The 27505-nt window shown below is 34.9% G+C and overlaps 1 protein-coding gene across 5 annotated transcripts in view; it reads left to right on the top strand.

The window, feature by feature from the left end:
- LOC138328140 (transcriptional regulator ATRX homolog) overlaps positions 1-22207 on the top strand; it is a 36250-nt gene extending 14043 nt beyond the window's left edge. Inside the window, exons 12-33 of one of the 5 annotated variants that reach the window (XR_011209171.1) lie at positions 438-645; positions 954-1151; positions 1571-1724; positions 2184-2293; positions 5693-5842; positions 6175-6352; positions 6663-6800; positions 7341-7516; positions 7914-8147; positions 10107-10145; positions 12079-12275; positions 12696-12760; positions 13539-13716; positions 15390-15621; positions 15917-16041; positions 16430-16607; positions 17103-17288; positions 19033-19216; positions 19506-19675; positions 20105-20209; positions 21030-21219; positions 21286-22207. Coding sequence is in view for 4 of the 5 variants with exons in the window: in XM_069274789.1 (XP_069130890.1) it covers positions 438-645; positions 954-1151; positions 1571-1724; positions 2184-2293; positions 5693-5842; positions 6175-6352; positions 6663-6800; positions 7341-7516; positions 7914-8147; positions 10107-10145; positions 12079-12275; positions 12696-12760; positions 13539-13716; positions 15390-15621; positions 15917-16041; positions 16430-16607; positions 17103-17288; positions 19033-19216; positions 19506-19675; positions 20105-20209; positions 21030-21161 (3337 nt within the window). In the remaining variant the exon portion in view is untranslated. Of the gene's footprint in view, positions 1-437; positions 646-953; positions 1152-1570; positions 1725-2183; positions 2294-5692; positions 5843-6174; positions 6353-6662; positions 6801-7340; positions 7517-7913; positions 8148-10106; positions 10146-12078; positions 12276-12695; positions 12761-13538; positions 13717-15389; positions 15622-15916; positions 16042-16429; positions 16608-17102; positions 17289-19032; positions 19217-19505; positions 19676-20104; positions 20210-21029 lie in introns of all 5 variants that reach the window. The other 4 variants (XM_069274790.1, XM_069274789.1, XM_069274792.1 and 1 more) reach the window with 4 other exon arrangements.
- Positions 22208-27505: the final 5298 nt, after the last annotated feature.

Here is a 27505-nt window from a genome sequence, read left to right as displayed (position 1 = left end):
AGGTTCCCACTTGTAATAGTTTTCATGTGGGAAAATCAAAGGCTAAATTCACTTAGTGAAAATTAAAATTTAGTTTCTATGCAATTAATCAAGTTCCCACAGGATGATCAAATTTGAATGTCATGAACATCAGCCTATTGGACATTGCTTACTGATTTTTTACCAGGACCAAAGTTTAAAGGTCAAGGTCACATTTACTCCAAACATTGTATTCCTGTGTGATGAAATTAATTTTCCTTTGGCTGTTTTAGCTCATCAGTTATGATTGAAGTCAAGTTTCAATGCATGCTTAAACTATTTAATTTTCTGAAGCAGATGTGTGCTGCACTTCTTCAATGTCATTATGACCTTGACCTCAACATAGATAGACAGACCAGTTATATTATTTTATCAATGCTAATATCAAAAAAAAATTTTTATTCCTTCTTTTATTTTAGTAGTAGGAAAAGAAAAGCAAAATCTGATCCTTCTGAGGAGTCGACAGAAGAAGAAAGTGATGAGCCTAAAAAGAAAGGGCGTGCAAAGGGAAAAAAAGAAAAAGGGAACAAAAAAGGGAAAAAGCGAAGAAGAATAAAGGTAGCATCTGAGTCTTCAGAAGAGAAGATGAGCACTGAAGGAGAGGAAGAAATGAAAAATTTAAAAAAGGTTTGGATTTTTTTTAGCTCATTTCCTTTCAAAGAATTTTTTTTGAATGGTTTGATAAGATATGATATAAAATGCTGGCATTATATATATGCTCAACGTAATTTGATCTTGCATACAGTCCTGTCATTATGTATGCTGAAACTGAACTTAGTAAAAATAAATTAGTTATGATCATATCGGTCTTTGGAAACATTGTCATACAATGTTACATACTGAGCCTAAACATTGTTTAGTGTAGATCTAACCTTTTCAACTAATGAAAGTAATATATTGACTGCTTCATTTGATTTAATATTCTTGTTTTTAAGAAAAAGAAGAAAACGAAAAAGGGATCAGATTCAGAAGAAGAAGATTCAGATTCTGAAGAGGGTGAAGATGGGTCACCAAGCAAGGGCAGGAAACATATTAGGAAGATCAAATCAGACAAGAAATTGGCAGATACAACACGCAAGGCTGTTAAGGCAGAAGAAGAAAGACGAAAGAGAATTGCGGAGAAGCAAAAGGAGGTAAAAATTAAAATTGCTAATTAAAGGATTTAAGCAGACCTTTTTTTCTCAGAATACAGAAGAAAATTGTTTAAGTTTAAAATAAACTAATTCTCACCTTGTTTTTTAGTGCTATCATTTGGTTTAAGTCTTGATTACTGGTTAATGTCAATTACAGTTCAGAGATATATTAGCTAGCTAGTCATGAAACTTAATCTCAATTTAGATGAGAAAGAGTGTCTCAAACTAAAACATTGTAACTGTGACAATTTGTAACATTTAAATTCAAAGAAAATGCATGCTCTCCTGTCTTATATGGTTATAAAACTTGATAGTATGTCTATCTAACCAGAGGAACTACAGTTATTGAGTATCATGGCATAATTCATTGAATTTTCTTGGTAACAAAGAAATATTTGGATATCTTTTTCTACTTTTAGTTCAACAATATTGTGACAGAAGATGACCCATCATCACCAACCAAATGCCCCATCACCAAAAAACTGGTGTTTGAGTACGACAAAGAGACCAAAGAGCCATTGATAGAGGTCGATGAAAGGATAGTCACTAAATTGAAACCTCATCAAGTAGAAGGTGCGTAGGTTCTCATTTAGGCCAAATAATTAAGGTTTGTGCCCTAAGGAATGTTATAGGGCGGGCCAGAAAACTCAGAATTTTGGTGGATTTGGAGAAATTTTTTGTTACTCAATTTCTTAATACTGATATATAGCTAGTCAAAAACTTTTTCAAAATATTTTTTTAATCCATCAGAACCCGTTGACAAAGACTGTTGCCCTGTTTTAGTGATTTTGGGATGAAAAATGAATTGATTTTGAGAATTTGCATTCTAGTCTAATTTTTGACAAAAGCTGATCTTAATCTAATCTAACTGAGACTTCTATGTGCAATAATTTTATTCATGGGATCAATCTTATGAGGAAGAATCCTGTTTATATTTTGGTAATCATTATACTTCAAAGTCTGCATAAACGGGACAAATACCCAGTAATTACAGGTAATTCTTTGTGGTAATTACATATTTATGTTTTGCAGCTGCCCAGTTTATGTGGGATTGTACGATGGAGTCTATAGATCGTTTAAAGAAGGAGAAGGGAGCTGGCTGTATCCTTGCTCATTGTATGGGTTTAGGAAAGACATTATCTGTAAGTTATATTTAACCCATCACAAAAGTGATGGACCAGCAAAAAATACTGAGTTACCCCTATGGTAATTATCATTGTCATTTTATCAACCCCTGGACAATGTTGTAACAAATCTGAAGGTAGTTTAGGGGAAAACTTACCAGTCACAGGCCTAGAGAGAGGTTTCCTTTAAAGATTTCTGAGAGTGATGTCAAACTTCAAAGCCATACAGTGTACCGTTATTCAATTCTTTGATGTACACAAAAGAATCAAACTACCTGTCACACATTCTTTATAGTCTTTGGATAGATATAATGGCAGTGATATTAACCCAGTTTGTGACGTTGATTTTTTTAGGTCATCTGACCGAAGGTCAGGATGACCTATTGTCATCGTGTTTCGTTCGTCGTCGTGCGCCGTCCGCCGTCCGCCGTGCGTCGTGCGTAAGACTATTTATACAAAAGCCTACTCCTCCTTCATCCTTTGATGGATTTCATCCATATTTGGTTTGAAACATCATTTGGGAAGGACAATCATATTTTATATAAATGAGCCTGGTCCGACCCCTAGGGGCTGAGGGGTGGGGCACCAAAGGGGCAAATTTTCTTATTTTAAGCTTTAAAATCCTACTCCTCCTTCATCCTTGGATAGATTTCATCCATATTTGGTGTGAAACTTTATTAGGGAAGGACAATCATATTTTATATAAATGAGCTTGGTCCGACCCCTAGGGTCAGAGGGGCAGGGCCTCAAAAGGGCAAATTTTCTTAATTTTAGCTTTAAAATCCTACTCCTCCTTCATCCTTGGATGGATTTCATCCATATTTGGTGTGAAACTTCATTAGGGAAGGACAATCATATTTTATATAAATGAGTCTGGTCCGACCCCTAGGGTCAGAGGGGCGGGGCCCCAAAAGGGCAAATTTTCTTATTTTAGCTTTAAAATCCTACTCCTCCTTCATCCTTGGATGGATTTCATCCATATTTAGTGTGAAACATCATTAGGTAAGGACATTCATATTTTATATATTTGAGATAGGTCTGACCCCTAGGGGCTGAGGGGTGGGGCCCCAAAAGGGCAAATTTTCTTAATTTAAGCTTTTAAATCCTACTCCTCCTTCATCCTTGGATGAATTTCATTCATATTTGGTGTGAAACGTTATTGGGGAAGGACAATCATATTTTATATAAATGAGTCTGGTCCGACCCCTAGGGGCTGAGGGGTGGGGCCCCAAAAGGGCAAATTTTCTTATTTTAGCTTTAAAATCCTACTCCTCCTTCATCCTTGGATGGATTTCATCCATATTTAGTGTGAAACTTCATTAGGGAAGGACAATCATATTTTATATAAATGAGTCTGGTCCGACCCCTAGGGTCAGAGGGGCGGGGCCCCAAAAGGGCAAATTTTCTTATTTTTAGCTTTAAAATCCTACTCCTCCTTCATCCTTGGATGGATTTCATCCATATTTAGTGTGAAACTTCATTAGGGAAGGACAATCATATTTTATATAAATGAGTCTGGTCCGACCCCTAGGGTCAGAGGGGCGGGGCCCCAAAAGGGCAAATTTTCTTATTTTAGCTTTAAAATCCTACTCCTCCTTCATCCTTGGATGGATTTCATCCATATTTAGTGTGAAACATCATTAGGTAAGGACATTCATATTTTATATATTTGAGATAGGTCTGACCCCTAGGGGCTGAGGGGTGGGGCCCCAAAAGGGCAAATTTTCTTAATTTAAGCTTTTAAATCCTACTCCTCCTTCATCCTTGGATGAATTTCATTCATATTTGGTGTGAAACGTTATTGGGGAAGGACAATCATATTTTATATAAATGAGTCTGGTCCGACCCCTAGGGGCTGAGGGGTGGGGCCCCAAAAGGGCAAATTTTCTTATTTTAGCTTTAAAATCCTACTCCTCCTTCATCCTTGGATGGATTTCATCCATATTTAGTGTGAAACATCATTAGGTAAGGACATTCATATTTTATATATTTGAGATAGGTCTGACCCCTAGGGGCTGAGGGGTGGGGCCCCAAAAGGGCAAATTTTCTTAATTTAAGCTTTAAAATCCTACTCCTCCTTCATCCTTGGATAGATTTCATTCATATTTGGTGTGAAACGTTATTGGGGAAGGACAATCATATTTTATATAAATGAGTCTGGTCCGACCCCTAGGGGCTGAGGGGTAGGCCCTAAAAGGGCAAATTTTCTTAATTTTAGCTTGCGCACTTCCTGTTTTCAGGTTTCGGTCTCTGTTCTCAATGAAAATTATTCTTTAGGGGTTTAAATTGATGCCGAACAACATGCAAACATTTTCGTAAAGATTTTGGTATTCCAAGATGGCCGCTGACCCACTTCCTGTGTTCAGGTTTCAGTCTCCGATCTCAAGGAAAATTGGTCTATAGGGGTTTTAATTGATTCAGAAGGGGGAACTTCAGGTGAGGACAATCATATTTTATAAAGGACCGAGCTAAGACCCTTGGGGATAGTACGGCGGACGTCCAAAATGGAAGCTTTGCTGAAATTTGGCTTTAAAATCTGACTCCTCCTTATATTAATCCATGAATGGGTTACAACCATATATGGATGAAGGGCTACCAAGTTTGTTCAACAAATGACATTTACCTATTTCAGAAACTTACATATTCAACTAAGGAGTTCCTGGTATTGTTTATATTAATCTTTAACCAATACTTTATACTGTGAATTTGTTGTTTTGTGCAATGAGTCAGATGACCGTTAAGCCCCATGGGCCTCTTGTTTTTACTCAAGTCATGATCATTTGGACTGGTAAATCTCAAAATGTTGCTAGTCCGACTAGCTATTTAATCACTATTATATTATTGTTCAAATTTAGTATTTACAAATCTTAATCGAGGGGGGGTGCCACTAGTCCAAATGGCACATGTTCATGACAATTGGCACTAGTTCGGCTGTAAAATTACAATCCGTGGGCATTGGGCTAGTGCTTTATTTTACAGACTGTTATATAATTCCTGGTGTAGTGAGGGTGGATATGAAATTGAAAATATATTAAATTACACTATAATGAAAAATAAAATTAGCTCCTTTATTCAGATACCACTACCTCTGGACTATAAGCAAATTGTAAATGTGAACTTATAGGAAAATTTTAAATACTATAGCATTGTTTATTAAGATCAGGAAAATTTTGAATAATATGCATTGTTTGTAATGAAAGTTTAATTATATGAACTTAAGTGATCGTGTACAGTAAAACATGGTTATAATGAACGTCTGGGGACCAACGAAATAACTTTGTGATTAGCATAATTTGTTATACACACATTACAGACATTTTCTAGGAACCTTGACAGAGAATGAAAAGTATTATTTTATAATTGTGTTTTATTGAATGTATCGGGATTTGATATTTGTACAATTGGTTTCATTTAAAGGTGATAACATTTCTACACACTGTGATGAACCATTCAGACCTGACTGGCATCAAGAAGGCATTAGTTGTTGGGCCGCTCAATACAGTCCTTAATTGGCAAAATGAATTTGATACGTGGCTCAGTGGTGAATTGGGAGAAGAGTTCTACGAGGTAAAACACAACTTATATCAGTTCAGAAAGCCACTTAATAATCTATGTGTTTAAAAGATTTCTCAAAATTATCCTTTTTTCATATCTGTAGACAATTTACATTGTAGTGGTTTTTCTTGGGAATTCAAAAACAAAAATACCATGATTTGCATTCATACTTAAAAAACCTTGTTTACTATTAAAAACCAGATCTAATGTGAAGAAACAACATTCAATAATCGATCCAATGATGTTTAATATTGGTAATAAAAAATAACTGACTTTATCACAGAAAGAAAAAACGATACGGTTTTGTATTTAATTCCTATATGCCGTGTATGCATGATTTCCAGGTGTTTGAGCTTTCAAGTGTTAAGCAGAACGTAGCTCGGGCAGACACACTAAAACGCTGGCACAAGCACGGCGGGGTGATGATCATGGGATATGAAATGTTCCGCAACCTTTCACAGGGCAATCACTGTCGCAGTAAAAAGCTAAAACAGATATTTAGGGAAACATTGGTAGATCCAGGTAAATACAAAATGAATCGATGTTCATTACAGATTTGAAAACAAATATTTGATTCATGTATTGTAATTCAAGTAGGTGTAGTTTTGACATAGATATTGATTTAATGAATACTCCCTTCAACAACTGATTCGAAATTCTTCAGCATTTAATCTCATGTTTATACAATAATCTAGCATAAATAGTTTGTACTCTTACGGTGTAATACAACAAATCTTATCTAAAATTTCACGAGAGAAACTTATCTGGAAAGTAGAACATCTATCTAGTTCATAATAAGATATTTCAGCTGTTTATATTTTGACTTCTCCAGGCCCTGATATCTGTGTCTGTGATGAAGGACACATCCTGAAGAATGACGCTTCAGCCATCTCAAAGGCTATGAACCAACTCATTACCCTGAGGAGAATTGTCCTCACTGGAACTCCATTACAGAATAATCTTGTGGAATGTAAGTTCTAGGTGTATACAGGGAATAGACAGGTAAAGATGATATAAAAAAATTATGTACTGTTTAACTGTGTAATGCCTATAACATCAGCATTGTATCCCACATTACATAAACTTGTGAGACTTGCACATGTGAAGTACAACAAAATAATGTGTCTCAAAGAAAAGAAGGTATATGTATGTTTACTTTGACAGGTTAATGTGCCATGAATACTCAAGGTTTTTTGTCCACAATTTACGTTATTGATTCCCTAATAAGGGAACCCCCTCTTCACATAATTTGAATCAGTAATTAACAACATTTTTTTTACATTTTGTTTCTATAGCTTTTACAATTTGTCCAAATGAGGGGAAATCAAAATTTGATGGGCAATGTAGTAGAATTTATACTTTTGCAAATTTTTTGGTGACTGACAACTCTCTCTCTTTGTCTGTGTTGAGATGGTAATTAGATAATTAGCATCACTCTTGTCATTCATTCTATCCAAAAGTTATTGTAATAGTTTAAATAGTGTTATTGAAAATCATCTTAATTCCACAGATCACTGCATGGTAAACTTTGTGAAGCCTAACCTTCTAGGAACAAGGAAGGAATTCTGTAACAGATTTGTCAATCCTATAGTTAACGGACAGTGTACCGACTCCTCAGCTCATGATGTACGTCTCATGAAACGCCGAGCACATATTATCCACGAAAAGCTTGCTGGATGTGTTCAGGTAAGAAATTTGCTGTGTGTAGGTCAAAAACATGTTTCTGCGCAGATCTGAAAATTTGACTAAACCCGGAATGCTTAGAAATTTGTAAATCAAAATTCACGTTTGAGAAAGTAATTAACATCCTATTGGACTGAAATTTTGTATCAGCCAAAACATGTAGATAAAGACTGATATTTTCTGGATTCTAATGTTTTGTGATAATGTCTAGTTTAGAAAGTTTATATAATTCAATCTACTACTTCATACATGGGGACAATCTTAAACTGAACTGACTTTCAATCAGTACTGGCAATGCAAAATTGGTAGAATGCTATGCAACTGGTATACATATTGTATAAGCTTTGTCAAAGATATGTCACTGAAGATTGAAGAAATATTATTTATGATTTTATTGCAGAGGAAAGACTACTCCGCCCTGACCAAATTCCTGTCACCTAAATTTGAGTATGTGATCTCTGTGCGCCTGTCTAAGACCCAAATTGAACTGTACCAAAAGTATCTAGACAAAACGGGTAGTGCTAACAGTGTGATGGGCAAGGGCGCCAAACTGTTCTCAGATTACCAGGCCCTAATGAGGATCTGGACGCACCCATGGGTTCTAAAGATGGATGAAGATCGCCAGGAGAGAAAGGTAGGAACGGTGCTATGAATGTGGAGGTGTGTTTGATAAAAAAAAATTGATGTTGACACACAGGTCTTTATCCATTATCTGTAACTCATGTTAATATGAATTCAATTTGATAAAATCTGAAGAATTTCAAGAAAACCTATACAAAAATGAGGATTCTAGATATTGTTGAGGAATGTTCAGCTGATATATGTATCTAGATCAAGCTTGTGTGACAGCCACTGCCACTTTTGAATGGGTAAAATTTTCAGTATTAACAATATCATAAAAAGATTCTCCCATTTCTATCATTATCAAATTGGAAATGTAGAATTAAGGTGCCAAATCTATTTTTAAAATTATACAAGAAAATATGTTTATGTCAAACTGAAGGAAGCACAGTTGAAAAGAAGATTAAAAAGGAAAAAGAAGGTATTTTGTTATTGAAGTGGAAAAGCGATTGAATCAAGAAATTAATGTTTTGTTTGTGTATTGTTGATTGATTAACCATCATCTGATGGTTAAGAAAAGTCAAGTATGTTAAGATTGCATGATTGATCCTGATCAGAATCACCCTCAAGTATTTGTTCATATTAGCGTTGTTGATTTATATGTTGGGACAACACCAGAAATTGAATGCATGATATTTATACAGTTGACTGTTTATAAAGTTCTGCTTTTATCTGCCTGGCTTGCTCTTCTGCTTTATCATGGTTGATATTCTCCTTCTTTGAATCTTTTGTTTAAAAGTTTGGTTCTGGTGATTTTGAATTCAAAAATGAAAATCATTCAGGCCAACAACAGCAATCAATTTAAAAAATTTCTCAATTGATTTCAGAAAAGTTTTAAATATGAGTTGTGTGTAAAATCATGATCAGGGTTTTTGCCAGCTATTTTGGGAAAAGGACCCTGAGCAAAAATTGGGAAAATATTATCGGTGTTTTTAAAAAATTGGGAAATTATCATCATCATTTTAATTTAAGTCTGACTCAAAATATTCATTAACAATTGAGTCAGTGTTCAGTAATAAAAAAATGATGAATTTATCATTTTAATTATTTTTGATGCTGTATGTAATTTATATTGCATGTTAAAGAATTATTCCACCGCTGAGAAACAGTATTTTTTCTCTATCAAAAAAAAAAGAGCAGATGAACTAGTATTTTTCGTACAGTTGCAAAAGTTGCTATCTGTACACCATTACCGCCATTAAAAAGTTTGAGCTCCTTCTTTTATTTTAAGATAAAAATATGAAAATAATTAATTGCATTCCAAAAAATATCTTTGGCACTATGTCATATATCGAATGAAGTACTGATAGTGCATGCACCAAAAGCAAAATAAATTATTTTCTATATTATTTTTTGTGATAATTAGACATATCCATACACGATAAAACACAATTTATAGTTCAAATGATGAGTATTGTTTATGCTCTGTCGACGATGTCCAGAGCGTTCAAAATAAAATACTTGGAACGTACAAATGTAACTGATCAATGCAGAGATTATGGCAAAATGCAAGTACATGAGGCCTATGTAAATTGTCAAAGACATTTGAAAACGAAATATACTACATGTATACACAAACCACAATATATGGATTCAAACAAAAGTTTATTTACAACTGATACTTAACAAATTGAATAGCAGTGAAGATCGCCAGGATGTGGGAACGGTGTGTTGTGATAAAAAAAAATTGATGTTGACTGGTCTTTATCCATTATCTGTAACTCATGTAATATGAATTCAATTTGATAAAATCTGACAAGAAAACCTACCAAACTGAGGATTCTAGATATTGTTGAGGAATGTTCAGCTGCCACTTGTGTGACAGCCACTGCCACTTTTGAATGGGTAAAATTTTCCATATTAACAATATCATAAAGATTCTCCCATTTCTATCATTGTCAAATTGAAATGTAGTTGGTGCCAAATCTATTTTTAAAATTATACAAGAAAATATGTTTATGTCAAACTGAAGGAAGCACAGTTGAAAAGAAGATTAAAAAGGAAAAAGAAGGTATTTTGTTATTGAAGTGGAAAAGCGATTGAATCAAGAAATTAATGTTTTGTTTGTGTATTGTTGATTGATTAACCATCATCTGATGGTTAAGAAAAGTCAAGTATGTTAAGATTGCATGATTGATCCTGATCAGAATCACCCTCAAGTATTTGTTCATATTAGCGTTGTTGATTTATATGTTGGGACAACACACCAGAAATTGAATGCATGATATTTATACAGTTGACTGTTTATAAAGTTCTGCTTTTATCTGCCTGGCTTGCTCTTCTGCTTTATCATGGTTGATATTCTTCTTCTTTGAATCTTTTTGTTTAAAAGTTTGGTTCTGGTGATTTTGAATTCAAAAATGAAAATCATTCAGGCCAACAACAGCAATCAATTTAAAAAATTTCTCAATTGATTTCAGAAAAGTTTTAAATATGAGTTGTGTGTAAAATCATGATCAGGGTTTTTGCCAGCTATTTTGGGAAAAGGACCCTGAGCAAAAATTGGGAAAAATATTATCGGTGTTTTTAAAAAAATTGGGAAATTATCATCATCATTTTAATTTAAGTCTGACTCAAAATATTCATTAACAATTGAGTCAGTGTTCAGTAATAAAAAAATGATGAATTTATCATTTTAATTATTTTTGATGCTGTATGTAATTTATATTGCATGTTAAAGAATTATTCCACCGCTGAGAGAAACAGTATTTTTTCTCTATCAAAAAAAAAAGAGCAGATGAACTAGTATTTTTCGTACAGTTGCAAAAGTTGCTATCTGTACACCATTACCGCCATTAAAAAGTTTGAGCTCCTTCTTTTATTTTAAGATAAAAATATGAAAATAATTAATTGCATTCCAAAAAATATCTTTGGCACTATGTCATATCGAATGAAGTACTGATAGTGCATGCACCAAAAGCAAAATAAATTATTTTCTATATTATTTTTTTGTGATAATTAGACATATCCATACACGATAAAACACAATTTATAGTTCAAATGATGAGTATTGTTTATGCTCTGTCGACGATGTCCAGAGCGTTCAAAATAAAATACTTGGAACGTACAAATGTAACTGATCAATGCAGAGATCCCTCTGGGATCTCTTGTTTGTGTCTGGTTGATGTTTTGCGTCCGTACCCCAGTTAGTTTACCTCCGCTCTCGGCCAGCCGACTCACCTGTCATGGCCGCCATTTTTCGGGTGCGTTTGATTGCAAAGTCCAAAAAGTTGTGGGACTTCGCCACTGAAATCGGGACGCTTCCGCGAACGTAAACTATTAAGAAATGATGTTTCCCATGTGAAATGGGCTTGTACAGGATATTAGATATTAATAACCGTTACCGGAGGTATATTGAAACATCATTTGCGGTTTTAACTTAATGCTATGATTGGGAAAATAGTGACTGAATTTGGGAAAATACAGTGCTATTTTTCAATTGGGAATGGGTCCGTTTACCGGACCCTATAAAGGCCTGGCAAAAACCCTGATGATATAGGTTATATATAGATAAATTTATAAATGAAAAATGTGACTAATAAATTATCATTTCATATTGCCTCAATTGTTAAACAAAACTACAAATATTAATTTTTGATGACCCATTGTATTAAAACACATTTGACACTATTTGATCAAAGTAATACTGCAAGAGATTAATTAATTAATAAGTTGTTTCAAGATACTAAAACATTATGGGCAGAATGTGATTAGTCCCACCTACCGACAATTGTGATGTCACGAAATCAAGTCTAAATATGAAGTGACAATCACTAGTACTGGAAGGTGGGACATAATCCACAGTAATTTGTACTTTAGAAACATAAATCTCAAAACCAACTTGCTGTGATCTGATGTTAAAAAGACATCACACAAACAATTTGCATTCAGATTATTGATTTTCCAGAAAATGGATCATTTTCTATGTATTTTGTTACACTTAGGCTAAATGGGACGACGAGGACTCTTTTGTTGATGATGGGAGCACCAGTGAGGGAGAATTTGGGTCGGACCGGTCTAGATCACCAAGTGAAAGTGATAGTGATGTAGTCGCCATCAGCAACAGCAGTGATGACGAGGATGATGAGAAAAAGAAAACCCGAAGTAACAGTGAAGCTGGCACATCTAAAGATACAGATGGGTGAGTTAGTCACATATGAATTCTATGAAAGTGTATAACTTGAAAGGCAAGGATAATAATAAAAAAAAAAAATCAAAGAAATTATTATGTTTTGTGCTTATTGTTGATCATTTTGGCACTTGTTATTATGGCATTCTTTTCCTTGATACCAATTTAAGAGCTTATTTTCTAAAGGGATATTGATTTCATTTTCAAATTCAAAATATTCTGTTGAAACCTTTTTGTCTTTGTCATATATATAGAAAATGTTTTGATTTTACAAACTCTGTTGCAGTCCGACTCTGTTGACGTAATGCATCTCAGTATTTTCACTTTTGCAAGTTTCGATATCATCAAGAAGTGAAAGAAATGTGATCAAATTTTGTGTATTTATTGGTTTCAAAAGAATCAAATTAACACCACGATTATACTTTGTTGTAGTGTCACAGTCAATGCCAAAGGAGAGGTTGTAAAGAAATGGACAACAAGATCAAGAGGAGGTGAAGGTATGTACAGGCAATTTATATAGAATGGGAAGGGGGTGACTTCTTATGTAGGCTGAAAATGGGAAGGGGGTGACTTCTTATGTAGACTGAAAATAGGAAGGGGGTGACTTCTTATGTAGACTGAAAATAGGAAGGGGGTGACTTCTTATGTAGGCTTAAAATGGGAAGGGTTGACTTCTTATGTAGGCTGAAAATGGGAAGGGGGTGACTTCTTATGTAGGCTTAAAATGGGAAGGGGGTGACTTCTTATGTAGGCTTAAAATGGGAAGGGTTGACTTCTTATGTAGGCTTAAAATGGGAAGGGGGTGACTTCTTATGTAGGCTTAAAATGGGAAGGGGGTGACTTCTTATGTAGGCTGAAAATGGGAAGGGGGTGACTTCTTATGTAGGCTTAAAATGGGAAGGGGGTGATTAAATTTAATTGTTTAATAACTTTGGGAATATAAACTTTAAATAAGTCTGTAAGTATCGAAAGTTTAAAACTTAGAGAGACAGAAAAAAATATGTAGAACACTCTAAATACTTTTTCTATGTCAAAACTACAACAAGTCACCGACCATTCAACTTAAATGGAAAATATCAAAATTATTGTACAATCACAAAGTACAAAATATATTAACACTCTACAAGAAGTTTTTGCATAAACTTTTGCAACCATGCGATTGCTTTCAACCTTTCTGATGGTCTTAAACATTGTGGGTATTTGTAGGGGAGAGAGGAATTGTTAAGAATGGCATATAGAATTTTGTTTTAACGTTGGGATATGTTTGATTGACAGGGACAGAATGGGAAGGCATCATCAAGGCAGCTGAAGAAGAGGAAGGAGAAAAACCACTCACCACTGATTGGTGGGCCGATTATGTCACAGAGGAGGATGCCTTCAAGATGGAGCTTAGTGGTAAACTGACGCTGCTGTTTGAGATCTTACGAATGTCAGAGGAGATTGGTGACAAGGTGTAAGTATAAAGGAGGTGCAGTTTGCATGTTCTTTGAAACTTTAGTCCAAAGCCAACGGTTTCTTTTAAAACATGAAAGGGGAAAAAAGTGAAAGAAAAATAGAAGAAAAGTGGCTTTAAAACAAACATCTTAAACTTGTCTGAAAAATCAGTATGCACTATTATTATCCACCACTTTCTCCGAAACGGGATATTAATTTGGGTTTGTCCGTCTGTCTATCACACTTCGTTTCTGTGCAATAACTGTAACAAATGTAAACTGATTTTCTTCAATCTTGTTGACAAGGTTAAATGCCTTAAGGGCTCGGCCAAGTTTGAATGCGACTGTCGATGGACCTTATTTAGCGGAGTTATGGCCCTTTGAATTACTTAAAACATCATTTTCTGCCATTTCCATGCAATAAGTGTAACCGATTTTCTTCAAACTTAGTAACAAGTTTAAATGCCTTAAGCACTCATCCAAGTTCGATCGCGACTTTCAATGGACCTTATTTAGTGGAATTATGGCCCTTTGCTTAAATGAAAAAAGTAAATGTAAAATGTGTATACACTCCTCTGCCTAACTTACATGAACACTGTTAATGACAATACAAATTGGAATTACTATCTAAGGCTTATAGACCTCAGAGTTAACAGTAAACTAATCAGAGTTTCTTTCTGTGTACATTATAGTAATGCTTTAATATGATTACCGGGGATTGATAAGGCTGCCCTCATGTGTGCATGGTTTCACTTTACATACATAACTGTGCAACACAAGAGTCAAGATTGTAGGACAAAAACTCATTTTTAATGAATATAAGACTTAAATGCTTTCTTTATTTTGAAATTGTTTAATTTATGTAGGAGTTTTAATTAAGAAGATAAATTGTTTAATTTATGTAGGAGTTTTAATTAAGAAGAATGTCAAACAAAACATACATTAATTGAATATTCTTGAAATAATTGATATCAAAGTCGGTCACCCAACCACCAGACATTAGACTGCTGATAGATATGCAAAGCCTTCAATTGAGCTTTAATTTTCCAGGACATACAGTATCTGTTTTCTTGGGAATGGGACATCTGCCTAACAGCTTGATGTTTTTATATGGATTGGTCAAATATTCATCATTTAGAATTAATTATTTTTTTCACAAAACCAGATAGGTGTATCAAATGTCATATAATCAACAGGACTTGATGGCAGTACTGAATTCATCAAATTAATTTCATTTCATTCTAATTTTTCTGTATCTGCTGCATTGTATTTGCAGTACTTTGAGTACTTTGTTCATGTTTCAACCAAGATTAAACCTAACCTCAATAAAGTTTACCTACAATATGTCCTGAAAGCGAGGGATGGAAATTCCACGAATTTGCTTGTTAAAAATTATTTTTCTTAGAAGAAACCTTATTCAAGTTACACTGGTTATTATAAAGTACTATAGAGTTGTCAAATTTCATTTGGAGAAAGTTTTGTGGACTCCTTTTTGAAACTTATTCAGGAGGAGAAATGTTCATGTACCAGATATCTTAATTGCCTTCTTTCCATTTTATTTGTGAGTATCAAAGTTCCTTGAAACAAACTTAAACACAAATATAGCTAAATTCAATCCCCTACAAATAAAAGCAGCTTTACAGTATAAATTGATGTGTAGTGATTTAAATTGTCTATGCACTTGATTCTTCAGGTTGGTGTTCAGTCAAAGTTTGTTATCACTCGACCTTATAGAGGATTTCCTGGAACATATCGACAAGAAACATCAGGAGGAAAGTGAAGAAAGAGAGAGGAAGAGAAAAGAAGCCGAAGAAAAGGAAAATGGAGAAACGAATGACAAAGAGGAAAATGAAAAAGAGAAGGAAAAGGACAAGGAAAAAGATGAAGATAAAGATAAGGAAAAGGACAAATCTGAGGAGAGTCTGGTAAATATTGAAATTTGTATTTCTGTCTTCTGATATATGCTTAATTAGAACAGGAAATAACTTTAAAATTTGCCAATAAGAAAGGTTTGCAGATGGCCATTACGTAATGTTTTGAGTAAGGGCAGTTCTATACATGAAGGCAACAATGAAATGGAAATTTATATGTCTGATGAATGAAAACATCCCAACATACAGGGTATGGAATTGCATGGGATAGTCGTTGGAGATAGTAATGATGATTGCTTGATTTCTCCAGTTCCATCTAGACACTAATTGAGGTTAATTTTACTTACAGCCTGAAGAAAGCTTGTTTGGTAAGCAGTGGACAAAGGGAGCTGACTATTTCCGTATGGATGGATCTACGAGTGCCCAGCACAGAAAGGAGCTGGCAGCATCATTTAATGATCCAGAAAACTACAGGTAAAAAAAAATTACCCTCTCCCAAAATTTAATAATAAAGTGTTTCAACAATCTAGTACCATTCAGTGACCACTTGCGAAAAATTAGAAATTACAGGTAAATAAAAAAAATCAATTTGATCTGGCACTAAGTTTTCTAATCCTCTTCACCACTTTTAGCATATCTATCCCATGATAAATCTACTGACCAAATTTGGTAGAAATTGGTCAATATGAATGGGTTTTTAAGGAGCAGACATTAAAATATGCAAAATTTTACTCAAGGTACTACAGTAAAAATAAGCAGTGGTTTCACATGCTAACAGAATGTTCCCATTTTGATGCGAGTAAAACTATCTGAAAACAACACCATTCAACATTCTGACACATGGTTATAATCTTGTTTTTAGGGCAAGGCTTTTCATTATTTCCACCAAGGCTGGTGGTCTGGGGATCAATCTGGTTGCAGCTAACAGAGTGATCATATTTGATGCCTCTTGGAATCCTTCAAATGATGTGCAGTCTGTATTCCGTGTGTACAGGTTCGGCCAGACCAAGCCTGTTTTCATCTACCGGTTTTTAGCACAGGTAAAATCAGGGTTCTGGCTTTACTTAATGATACTGAATTGCTTTACAAATTTGATATGAAATGTAATTTGTCCAAAATTGCACTACCAGTATTCAAACAATTATTTTACAGGAGTTGATGATACTAGTATATCAACTTTGTGTCTGGAAGAATGTCTCTTTAAAACTTATTTATTTACATCAATGATTAAAAGCTGAGAAGTACTTGAACAAATACAGATGGATATAGGAGAGGGACTTTGCTGTTGTGAACAAATACAGATGGATATAGTAGAGGGACTTTGCCGTTGTCTTTCATATCTTTCATTAGTTCTTCACAGCAAGAAGAATGGAATTTTAGTCTATTGAAAGGGAAAACTAAATAATTAGTGCCCCAGGGAGGAATAAAATTTTGGATTATATATCTGTGGCATTATCTTTTCTTTGCTTTATCAGTGTAATTATCCTTTTGACTTGTTCCCACATAACATGAATGATATGTTTTCACTCCAACAGGGCACAATGGAGGAAAAGATTTATGAACGGCAGGTAACGAAGCAGTCACTGTCGCAGCGTGTTGTAGATGAACATCAAATAGAGCGTCACTTCACCTCCCATGACCTACAGGTCCTCTACACGTTCAAGCCTGACCGATTGGACGATCCCAACAGAGAGGAGAGACCAACGCCAGAACTACCAAAGGTGCTAATTATATTTATACCATATACAACCTAATCTTGATGGTGGGCTACTCAAATTGCTTTTTCATCCATGGTCCGTCATCAGTCCTTCCATCAAATAACAATTCTTGTTATCGCTATTTCTCAGAGAGTACCAAAGGGATCATTCTCAAATTTCATATGTAGGTTCCCCTAGGACCCTAGTTGTGCATATTGCGTTTTGAAACCAATCGGTCAGCAAGATGACCACCAGCTGGCAGCCATCTTGGATTTTGATAGTTAAAGTTTGCTATTGTTATTTCTCAGAAAGTACCAAAGGGATCATTCTCAAATTTCTTAAGCAGGTTCCCCAAGAGCCCTAGTTATGCATATCGCGATTTTGGACCGATCAGGGAACAATATGGCCGACAGGCCGCCATCTTGGATTTTGATATTTAAAGTTTGTTATATCTCGGAAAGTACTCCCTCTTTCCATTGTCACATATAGATCATTCTTTGATGGGTGCAAGATCACTCTGGCATCTCTTGTTAGCTCACCTGGTCCAAAGGACCAAGTTGATGGTCCGTCATCAGTCCTTCCATCAAATAACAATTCTTGTTATCGCTATTTCTCAAAGAGTACCAAAGGGATCATTCTCAAATTTCATATGTAGGTTCCCCTAGGACCCTAGTTGTGCATATTGCGTTTTGAAACCAATCGGTCAGCAAGATGACCACCAGCTGGCAGCCATCTTGGATTTTGATAGTTAAAGTTTGCTATCGTTATTTCTCAGAAAGTACCAAAGGGATCATTCTCAAATTTCTTAAGCAGGTTCCCCAAGAGCCCTAGTTATGCATATCGCGATTTTGGACCGATCAGGGAACAATATGGCCGACAGGCCGCCATCTTGGATTTTGATATTTAAAGTTTGTTATATCTCGGAAAGTACTCCCTCTTTCCATTGTCACATATAGATCATTCTTTGATGGGTGCAAGATCACTCTGGCATCTCTTGTTAGCTCACCTGGTCCAAAGGACCAAGTTGAGCTTATGAGATACTGCTGCAGCCGTCGTCTGTCCGTCAGTCAACAATCGACTTCTCCATAACCGCTGGCCAGAATTTAAGAAAATTTGACTGGTAGCATCCTTAAGGGCTACTGACTGAAAAGCAAACAAATGGTTGGGCTGATCCCCCAGGGGCCTGAGGGGCGGGACAAAATGGGTCAATTTTACTATTTTCATATCAAAGTCTTCTCTTAAACTAAGCTTGACCCCCCAGAGGCTTCAGGACAGGGTCAAAAGAGTCAATTTGACTATTTTCGACTATTGGCGACTTTGAAATAAACAACTTCATCTCTGACACCAGCATTGACTAACACTTGTAGTCATATGATATTGATAGCATCATTGGATGGTTGGAATCCTCGGGTCAATTTTCCTATTTTTGATAGTAAGAGTTTTTGTAATAATTAGTAAAAAAAAAAAAAAAAATAACAAGTGGAAAATACAGGCCTTCTGGGCCTCTTGTTTCAATTATTTTAAAGTCCTGGGTGCCTATTGGGTCAAATACGGTATTTATTATTTCATAGGGCTACAACAGATGCTAGGTGAAAAATAGACCTTATTTTTGGATAATAAATTCAATCAGCCTTTGAGCTTTTTGTTAATAGACCCACAATATTCTATTTCAAGGTTTTTTCCAAGGTTATGTAATCGTATTTTATATGTATTTGAATTAGTTCAGTAGTAATAGAATCAGGATAATAAAAGATAAAAATCTTTACAGGATCACATGCTTGCCGAGATGCTCCAGAGCCATAAGGAATGGATCTGTGCCTACCACAAACACGACTCACTATTGGAGAATCAAATTGATGAAGAATTGACCGAGGAAGAGCGGCAGGCAGCCTGGAAGGAGTTTGAGGATGAGAAGAAGGGAATCATGAACAATGTCCGCCAGCAATTCATGGGTAAGTTCATCACTTGTGGGGTCCTAAGCATAGGATTGCACAGGTTAATGTCTATTGTGTATAAAATAGCACTGCTTTCGGTTTATCAGACGAATATGTTCTGTGTGGGAAGGCTGTCTTGTCCTGGGTAAGACAGACAAATCTTACCCTCACTGAAAGTGCAGATATGTCTGATGGGGTAGAATTGGCATGTCTTTGTGATGGTCTGTATCAGAACTTGGATAACTGTTATGGTACCTGGCCTGTTATTTTTACTTTGTCCTGGAAATAATTTTGATTTCTGTTGTAGGTATGAACAACATGCCTGGAATGCCGCAGTCGCTCATGCCAAACCTAAACATGAACATGATGATGCAGCAAGGCCTAAGGCTCCCCATGGGAGGCCTGCGAATGCCTGGTTCCAACATGCCATTTAACCAGCAGAACCTGCTCCAGTTGGTTCAGGACATGAAGACCAGGGTATGCTATTTTTTCCACACTTAATGTATGAATGAGCCAAATTGAAGACAGAATATTTGTTATTCTCAAGTGTCTGTTAGATTTCGTCTTTAATTTTAACTTTAAAATGAATGATTTATATCTTGAAGAGAGCTATTTCAGTTTAACATCTGCCACACTCCGATCCATTACTAACATTTTGTATTGATATGTATACCACCAATAAAATGTATGAAATTAATTTCTTACTAAGGAATATTTGGAAGGATATCTATCCCTAGATAATAATGATTTATCACAAAGAGATGTAGATATAGTAATGGAATAGATCAATTTCTTGAAACCAGAAATGGTGACCCAAAGTGTAGTTCACCTCATGTAACAAATTTGACTGAAGTCCATATTTTGACTTATTCAAGTTTATAAATATATGTTAATGCTCTATAACAGTTCCCCAATCTGCCCGAGGACCAGTTGACAGCTAGAGTACAGGGTGTTATACGTCATATCATAACCAGTCAGTACATGCAGCAGCAAGAAATGCAGAAACGACAGGTGAGATCAGTGGACCAAACTACAATGGTCAAGGTGTCGGTCAGTTACCACATTGTGTGTATAACAGTTCATAAATATACCGTATTCGATCCAATAAGCGTGCATATCCCTATTAGGGCCCCTCCCCCTTTTGATTCCTCAATTTCAATTGCCCTGGCATAAATAAAGACTTAAACTATCATAAATGTATAGGTTTGAACTTTTTTTATGCAATAATTTCGTCTTAGTAAGCATTTTTTCAATTTTCTAAATGCCCTTGGCGCTTATTGGGTCGAATACGGTAGTTTTAATGCTGATAAGTGCTTAAATCACCTATTTCATGCTATTTATATAGGAAAAGAGCTCTGACATTCATCAGCTCATGAAAGACCTGTATAAAAAGACTATAAACAGCTCATGAAAGACCTGTATAAAAAAAAGTTTGGACTAGTCATCAACTAGTAGACTTGTCAAATGACCTTAAACTAAATGTATTCTCTATTTGCATATTACAGAGTTAACTGCCCTTACGGGTAGGTTTTGATTGTGAAGTCATGTGTTCGCAAGCATAACGTCATACTTTTCAGAGAAAACGATGCAAAGTCCGCTCACAAAATAATGAAGTCCCAATTGAAATCTTCCCACTTGGGAGGTAACTCCGTAATATGTCAAAGATTGAAATCTTCCCACTTGGGAGGTAACTCCGTAATATGCAAAGACGTAATGCAAAGCAGAATAGGCGAGGAAAATAAGTATGAGTAATTCTTATTTGGTATAGAATGTTATATAAATGTGTTTTTTTAATGTAACCAGCTTTACATATATTTGTTTTGTGTTGTAGCTGGAGCAGAGAGAGTTACAGCATCAACAACAGCTACACCAGATCCAAGCTCAGATTCAACGCCAGCAGCAACAACTCAACGCTCATCAAAGAATGGGAGGACAACAAGGCAATATGCCCAACAGAAGATAATTACAATGAAATTAGGCTACAGAATATAGGTTCACAGCCTTTAATAACGGGAACGTCTGGATGTGATCATAGAAAGACAATTTAGACATGGATTATAACTGGACCATAGAGTAGGGTATAAACTTGAAACTTGGAGGACTGCAAATGCTGTAGATTGATAGAGGACTGTCTGTTCTCAAAGGTTTTATTATAGTCTGTCAGTCTGCTAGCTTATCACCATGCTTATAGCCATGGAAGGTAATTTATTCTTGTGGCTCCTTTGTTATGAACATTAGAGATAAAAAATTTAAAGCTATATTTATATTGTTGAAGTGTGCATCTTGGTAAGACGATAATAAATGGACATGTCTATGTTACATACATAATGTTACAACTTCGTCTGCCTGAGGCCACTCATAGATGGGGTTATAGAAGATTGGGGCTTAAGTCTACCATGGAGCAAAGAAGTTATCATTGTTTCTAGTCTTTGTCATATTTGTATGAAAAGTATCAACTCGTCATGCAGTACTATTTATGTTACCGACATAAAATTTGTATAATCATGTGTACAAAGTGGGAAAGTAATGAGAAAAGATGATTTAAGATAAGTTCAGTTACTTTTATTTCTTAATTATTTCTTAAAATGATAATCAATTTTCATCTATAGTCAAAGAAAATGATCTTCCTTGAATGGTCTAGAGGCAAACATTAAGTACGTTAGCTTTTACAGTATATCAAATTAAAGCTGTAGTTTTCATCGCTTGGAAATTGTATGATTTTAAATTTAATTGTGAGAGTGAGGATATAGAGAGAAAGCTTGTAGTCTTGATGCAGTTGTTTTGTTTATGTTTTTCAATTTTCTTTACACTCTTCACATCTTCATTGCAGCTATTCCGTACTACATCATTAGGGTTTAAAATTCAATTACTGTATAGTTAACATATTCAATTGTACGGGTGAAAAATTACTGGATTTAATATTTGGAACATATTCGTGAATCACCTTTGTTACCCTTGAAAGCTTCATTTTCAAAACAGGCTATGAAATGTAAACCATGATTTTGATTTTTTTTAAAAAGAGAGAGAGATTTTGAATTTCACGACTTTGGATGAATCCACAAATTTAACAAAATTAAAACCCCTGCAAATAATAGCAACAATACAGTAGAAGAAATTTAATTCTGATCATTTCATACAATATCCATGGCCACCTTTCTTGTTCAAAAGGCTGAAATTGTGCTTCAAAGTATGAGGTTTTAATCCAAATAACAACATGGAGAATTTTAGCAGATTTTTCAAAATTTTAAGTAAACAGTTATTGAAATGTCTCCTCTTGCCATACACCTACAAATTTATTTCTTTGGAAATTTGAAAATCCAAGTTCATTCAATAGATAGATCATGAGCAGATTTTTATACAATTTGTGATATTACATTCATTGTATCTAATGTTGATCTAACATCACAATTTGTGATTATACATTCATTGTGTCTACTGTTGGCCCAACATCACAATTTGTTATAGTACATTCATTGTGTCTACTGTTGGCCCAACATCACAATTTGTGATTATACATTCATTGTGTCTACTGTTGGCCCAACATCACAATTTGTAATAGTACATTCATTGTGTCTACTGTTGGCCCAACATCACAATTTGTAATAGTACATTCATTGTGTCTACTGTTGGCCCAACATCACAATTTGTAATAGTACATTCATTGTGTCTACTGTTGGCCCAACATCACAATTTGTGATTATACATTCATCGTGTCTTCTGTTGGCCCAACATCACAATTTGTAATAGTACATTCATTGTGTCTACTGTTGGCCCAACATCACAATTTGTAATAGTACATTCATTGTGTCTACTGTTGGCCCAACATCACAATTTGTGATAGTACATTCATTGTGTCTACTGTTGGCCCAACATCACAATTTGTGATTATACATTCATTGTGTCTTCTGTTGACCCAACATCACAATTTGTGATTATACATTCATCGTGTCTTCTGTTGACCCAACATCACAATTTGTGATTATACATTCATCGTGTCTTCTGTTGGCCCAACATCACAATTTGTGATAGTACATTCATTGTGTCTACTGTTGGCCCAACATCACAATTTGTGATTATACATTCATTGTGTCTTCTGTTGACCCAACATCACAATTTGTGATTATACATTCATTGTGTCTTCTGTTGACCCAACATCACAATTTGTAATAGTACATTTATCGTGTCTTCTGTTGGCCCAACATCACAATTTGTGATTATACATTCATTGTGACTTCTGTTGACCCAACATCACAATTTGTAATAGTACATTCATTGTGTTTGCTGTTGACCCAACATCACAATTTATGATTATACATTCATTGTGTCTTCTGTTGGCCAAACATCAGAGATGCAGTTTTCTGGTTTAGTTTACAATTGTGATGTAATTTTGAAAAGATCCTGCAGTTATTACAGATAAATTGCATGCAAATATTTATCTTCTTGAATGGCTCATTGATTAGAATAAACAAATTTGCATGTTGTAATGAGATTGAGCATGTAATTACTGTACATGGTGTTGGTATTGGTTTGAGAAGTCAAATTGGTTACATGCGGCTTAAAGCCACTTTAGCTAGAATTCTATTTGTCATAAGAGATTTTGCCATCATTTCTTGTATTTGTTGGTGCTTTGGTTTCGTAGTGCTTGTAAAGTCTCAAACACTTTGAATCATTGAAATAGATTTCATTGTTGTGATGTTAGGTTGCTGTGAAAATCTGGTTCAAGCTGCATATTTTGATTTGTACTTCAATTTTGAAGGATACAGCCCATGTTCTCCAATTATTATGGTAAAATATAAATTAAGATGTAAGTTAATCATCTGAAATTATCCTGTCTTTAATATCTTCATGAATGAAATACCCTTATAAACAAGTAACGGCGAACCCTGATAACACTTGTATATTTAAAGAAAGAAATCCATTCATGTATAGAAGTGAATGTAACAAGAATACATGTATAGCTACCGGTATAACAGAAATTCAAATTATCTTTTGTTAAATAATTATATAATTTTAAGCTAATGTATTTTGATTTACAAAACAAACAAGGTACAGACTCAACACAGAACGGTTCAAAAGCATTCCTTTTGTCACAGATTTCAAAACATATTTACTTTGATTCATTAACTTTCATTTAACCTTTTTTCTGTCCATAAACAAAAAATAGAATTCTTAGCACATATTCAAATCAATAACAGTAATACATTGGAGTGTAATTTAATTAAATATAATTATGTAATGAATAATAGTGATTAATTGTCTATATGAATACACTCAATAAGTTGTCTGCGTGCAATTATTTACAAAGGAACATTTTATTTTTAAAATTATTCCCCACATTTTATTTGGAGTTGATATTGAACATCTTTGCTAAATAACTGAGAGTTATTTTAAAGCAATTTTATTATTTGTTTGGTGATGTAAATTGTATTTATATGCTTTGATTTTGTATAGTCCACAATTAAAACTGATATTCAAACACGCCGAAAATGTGTTGGGTTAAGTTTTGTCTTGATTCTCTTGGAGAGGGGTTGATAAGCTCGCCTCACATTCTGATCCATAATCTGTGTTAATTCTTTTTGTTTCACTTGATGTGTATAAGGGGAAATATCTAATGCTGACTTCCTTCAGAGATTTAGATAGAAGTACAGTGCAGAAAATGCATTTAATAAGAATATAAGTGGCATAAAGGTTATCCGAATATGATCCCTCATGGAATGTTGTCAGATCCTCTTGAACCAGGGGCGTAGGAAGCGGCGGGGGGCAAATGCCTCCAGTTCCCCAGGACGTGGGTGCTGGCGGGGGATATACAAATGGGTTCCGTCCGTACGAATGGTTTCCGGAGCATAACTCTAAAACCAGTGGAGATATTTCCACGAAACTTCATACACACATTGGTCTTATGGTCCAGTAGTGCCTTTTGCTATTTTTAGGTTTTCATTTTTTGCATTTTTTCCGTAACCATGGAATTATTGCTGAAAATATGATATTTTTGTACCAGGTTCGTTTCCGGAGCATAACTCTAAAACCAGAAGAGATATTTCCACGAAACTTCATAGACACATTGGTCTTATGGTCTAGTAGTGCCTTTTGCTATTTTAAGGTTTTCACTATTTGTACTTTTTTCTGTAACCATGGAAACATTGCTGAAAATGGCAGATTTTTGTGTAAGAATCGTTTCCGGAGCACAACTCTAAAACCAGCAGAGATATTTCCATGAAACTTCATAGACACATTGTTCTTATGGTCTAGTAGTGCCTTTTGCTATTTTTAGGTTTTCATTTTTTGCACTTTTTCCGTAACCATGGAAACATTGCTGAAAATATCATATTTTTGTACCAGGTTCGTTTCCGCAGCATAACTGGAAAACTGGTTGAGATATATGCACGGAACTCCATAGTCACATTAGTCTTATGGTCTAGTAGTGCCTTTTGCTATTTTAAGGTTTTCACTTTTTGTACTTTTTTCTGTAACCATGGAAACATTGCTGAAAATGGCAGATTTTTGTGAAAGAATCGTTTCCGGAGCACAACTCTAAAACCAGCAGAGATATTTCCATGAAACTTCATAGACACATTGTTCTTATGGTCTAGTAGTGCCTTTTGCTATTTTTAGGTTTTCACTTTTTGTGCTTTTTTCTGTAACCATAGAAACATTGCTGAAAATATCATGTTTTTGTAGCAGGTTCATTTCCGGAGCATAACTCTAAAACCAGCAGAGATATTTCCACGAAACTTCATAGACACATTCTTTTTATGGTCTAGTAGTACCTTTTGCTATTTTTAGGTTTTCATTTTTTGCACTTTTTCCGTTACCATGGAAACATTGCTGAAAATATCATGGTAAATGTTACTTTGCAAAACTCCACCCATCTTTGTGTATATAGTCTAATATAAATGTCAAGGCTGTATACCTGATTCAACAATTGCAGCCCCGCTCTACTTGAATTATACTCCATCTTTCTTTAGCTCAACTTCCTTTTTCCTGGGTTTTTTCATACTCATAAGTCTCCACAATCAAACTTACTTCAGCTTTGATATCTCCATTGGCGGGGGATCTGAATGACTATGTCCTTGTAATATTTCAAACGTTAACGCGTTAAATGTTTTTTTTATCACGTCAATAATTATTTTATCACGTTAACATTTACAAACTTGGCAACCAATCAGAAACGTCATAATGTAAGCACCTGTGCTTTTCGCCATTCCCATATGGTCGAAAACCCACAGCCGCTTGTGAACAGCAAAAGGATCTGAGAATTAGTTACAGATTATATAATCATGGACCCAGAGTGCCATAAGACCATGTTTAGACGTTTAAGAAGTCTAGATAAAAAACGGTAAAAATCATAGTACTTTGTACAGTAACGTGCCAAAAGTCTTCGTAATTTTTATTTTCCCTATTAAGCGATACCGCTTATTATTTAGCAAAACTTGTAACGGTAAATAGTTTGGATCCCTTTGATCTCCCACACAGCTCGGCGACGATCAGTTTGCAAAACTTTTCTGATTGGCCAACCAATCAGGGAACAGTATCGTCGTGAGTGTAACACTTTGACTAATAATTTTGCTTGTAGGCGGTACCAACGTGTGACGGTAAAAGTCATGTCTTTTTTGCTTTACGATCGTTTGGATAATATTCAAATGTTCACATTCGCTAAACGCAGCATGCAGTTTGTAACCAACTTCTTTTTATGTGTAACATAAAGTAGGGAAATAATATTCTATTACCATATACATGTATCAATTATTGAAAATTTGCCTTAGAAGTTAATAAGCTTATACATTTTTTGTACACCAGGCGAAAATGATTAATGAAAGAAAATATTTTTTTAACAGTTTATTTAAAATACTTCAACCAATCATTTTTGTTAATCTGAAAAATTGCAAATGTGAAATTTTCGACATACTCAAAAAATGTTAACATTCTCTGACAGATAACCTTCAAATATCCAATATTTCGACAGTAATGTTGCATGTCCGCCTAGGATATTTCATGCAGAGCTTCAGAACTTCCTACTTTAAATAATGTAAGTTTGTCTGAGCGAATGTTAAAGTGAACAGTCGGGCAAGGATGGCTAAAGTCGGTAAAAATGGTGTGAATGTATTCAGTATAATTTCTTATGAAATGGAAAAATAAAATCTCTCGTCAAAATCTGTCTGCGTACGAAGAAATTAATTTAAAGTATGGGAATTCTAAAACGTCCTCCTGGCTTTCAATTTTTTCAACTTTTCAGAACTGGTAAACTAAGCAGAACTTGACCGTCGTATTAATATGTGAGAACTTTTGGAAGGCCAATGAACGCATTTA

Source organism: Argopecten irradians, chromosome 7 (assembly GCF_041381155.1).
Source record: "Argopecten irradians isolate NY chromosome 7, Ai_NY, whole genome shotgun sequence".
Lineage (NCBI taxonomy): Eukaryota > Metazoa > Mollusca > Bivalvia > Pectinida > Pectinidae > Argopecten > Argopecten irradians.
Note: the sequence above shows the minus strand (reverse complement) of the source record. Positions and strands in the feature narration are given on the sequence as shown.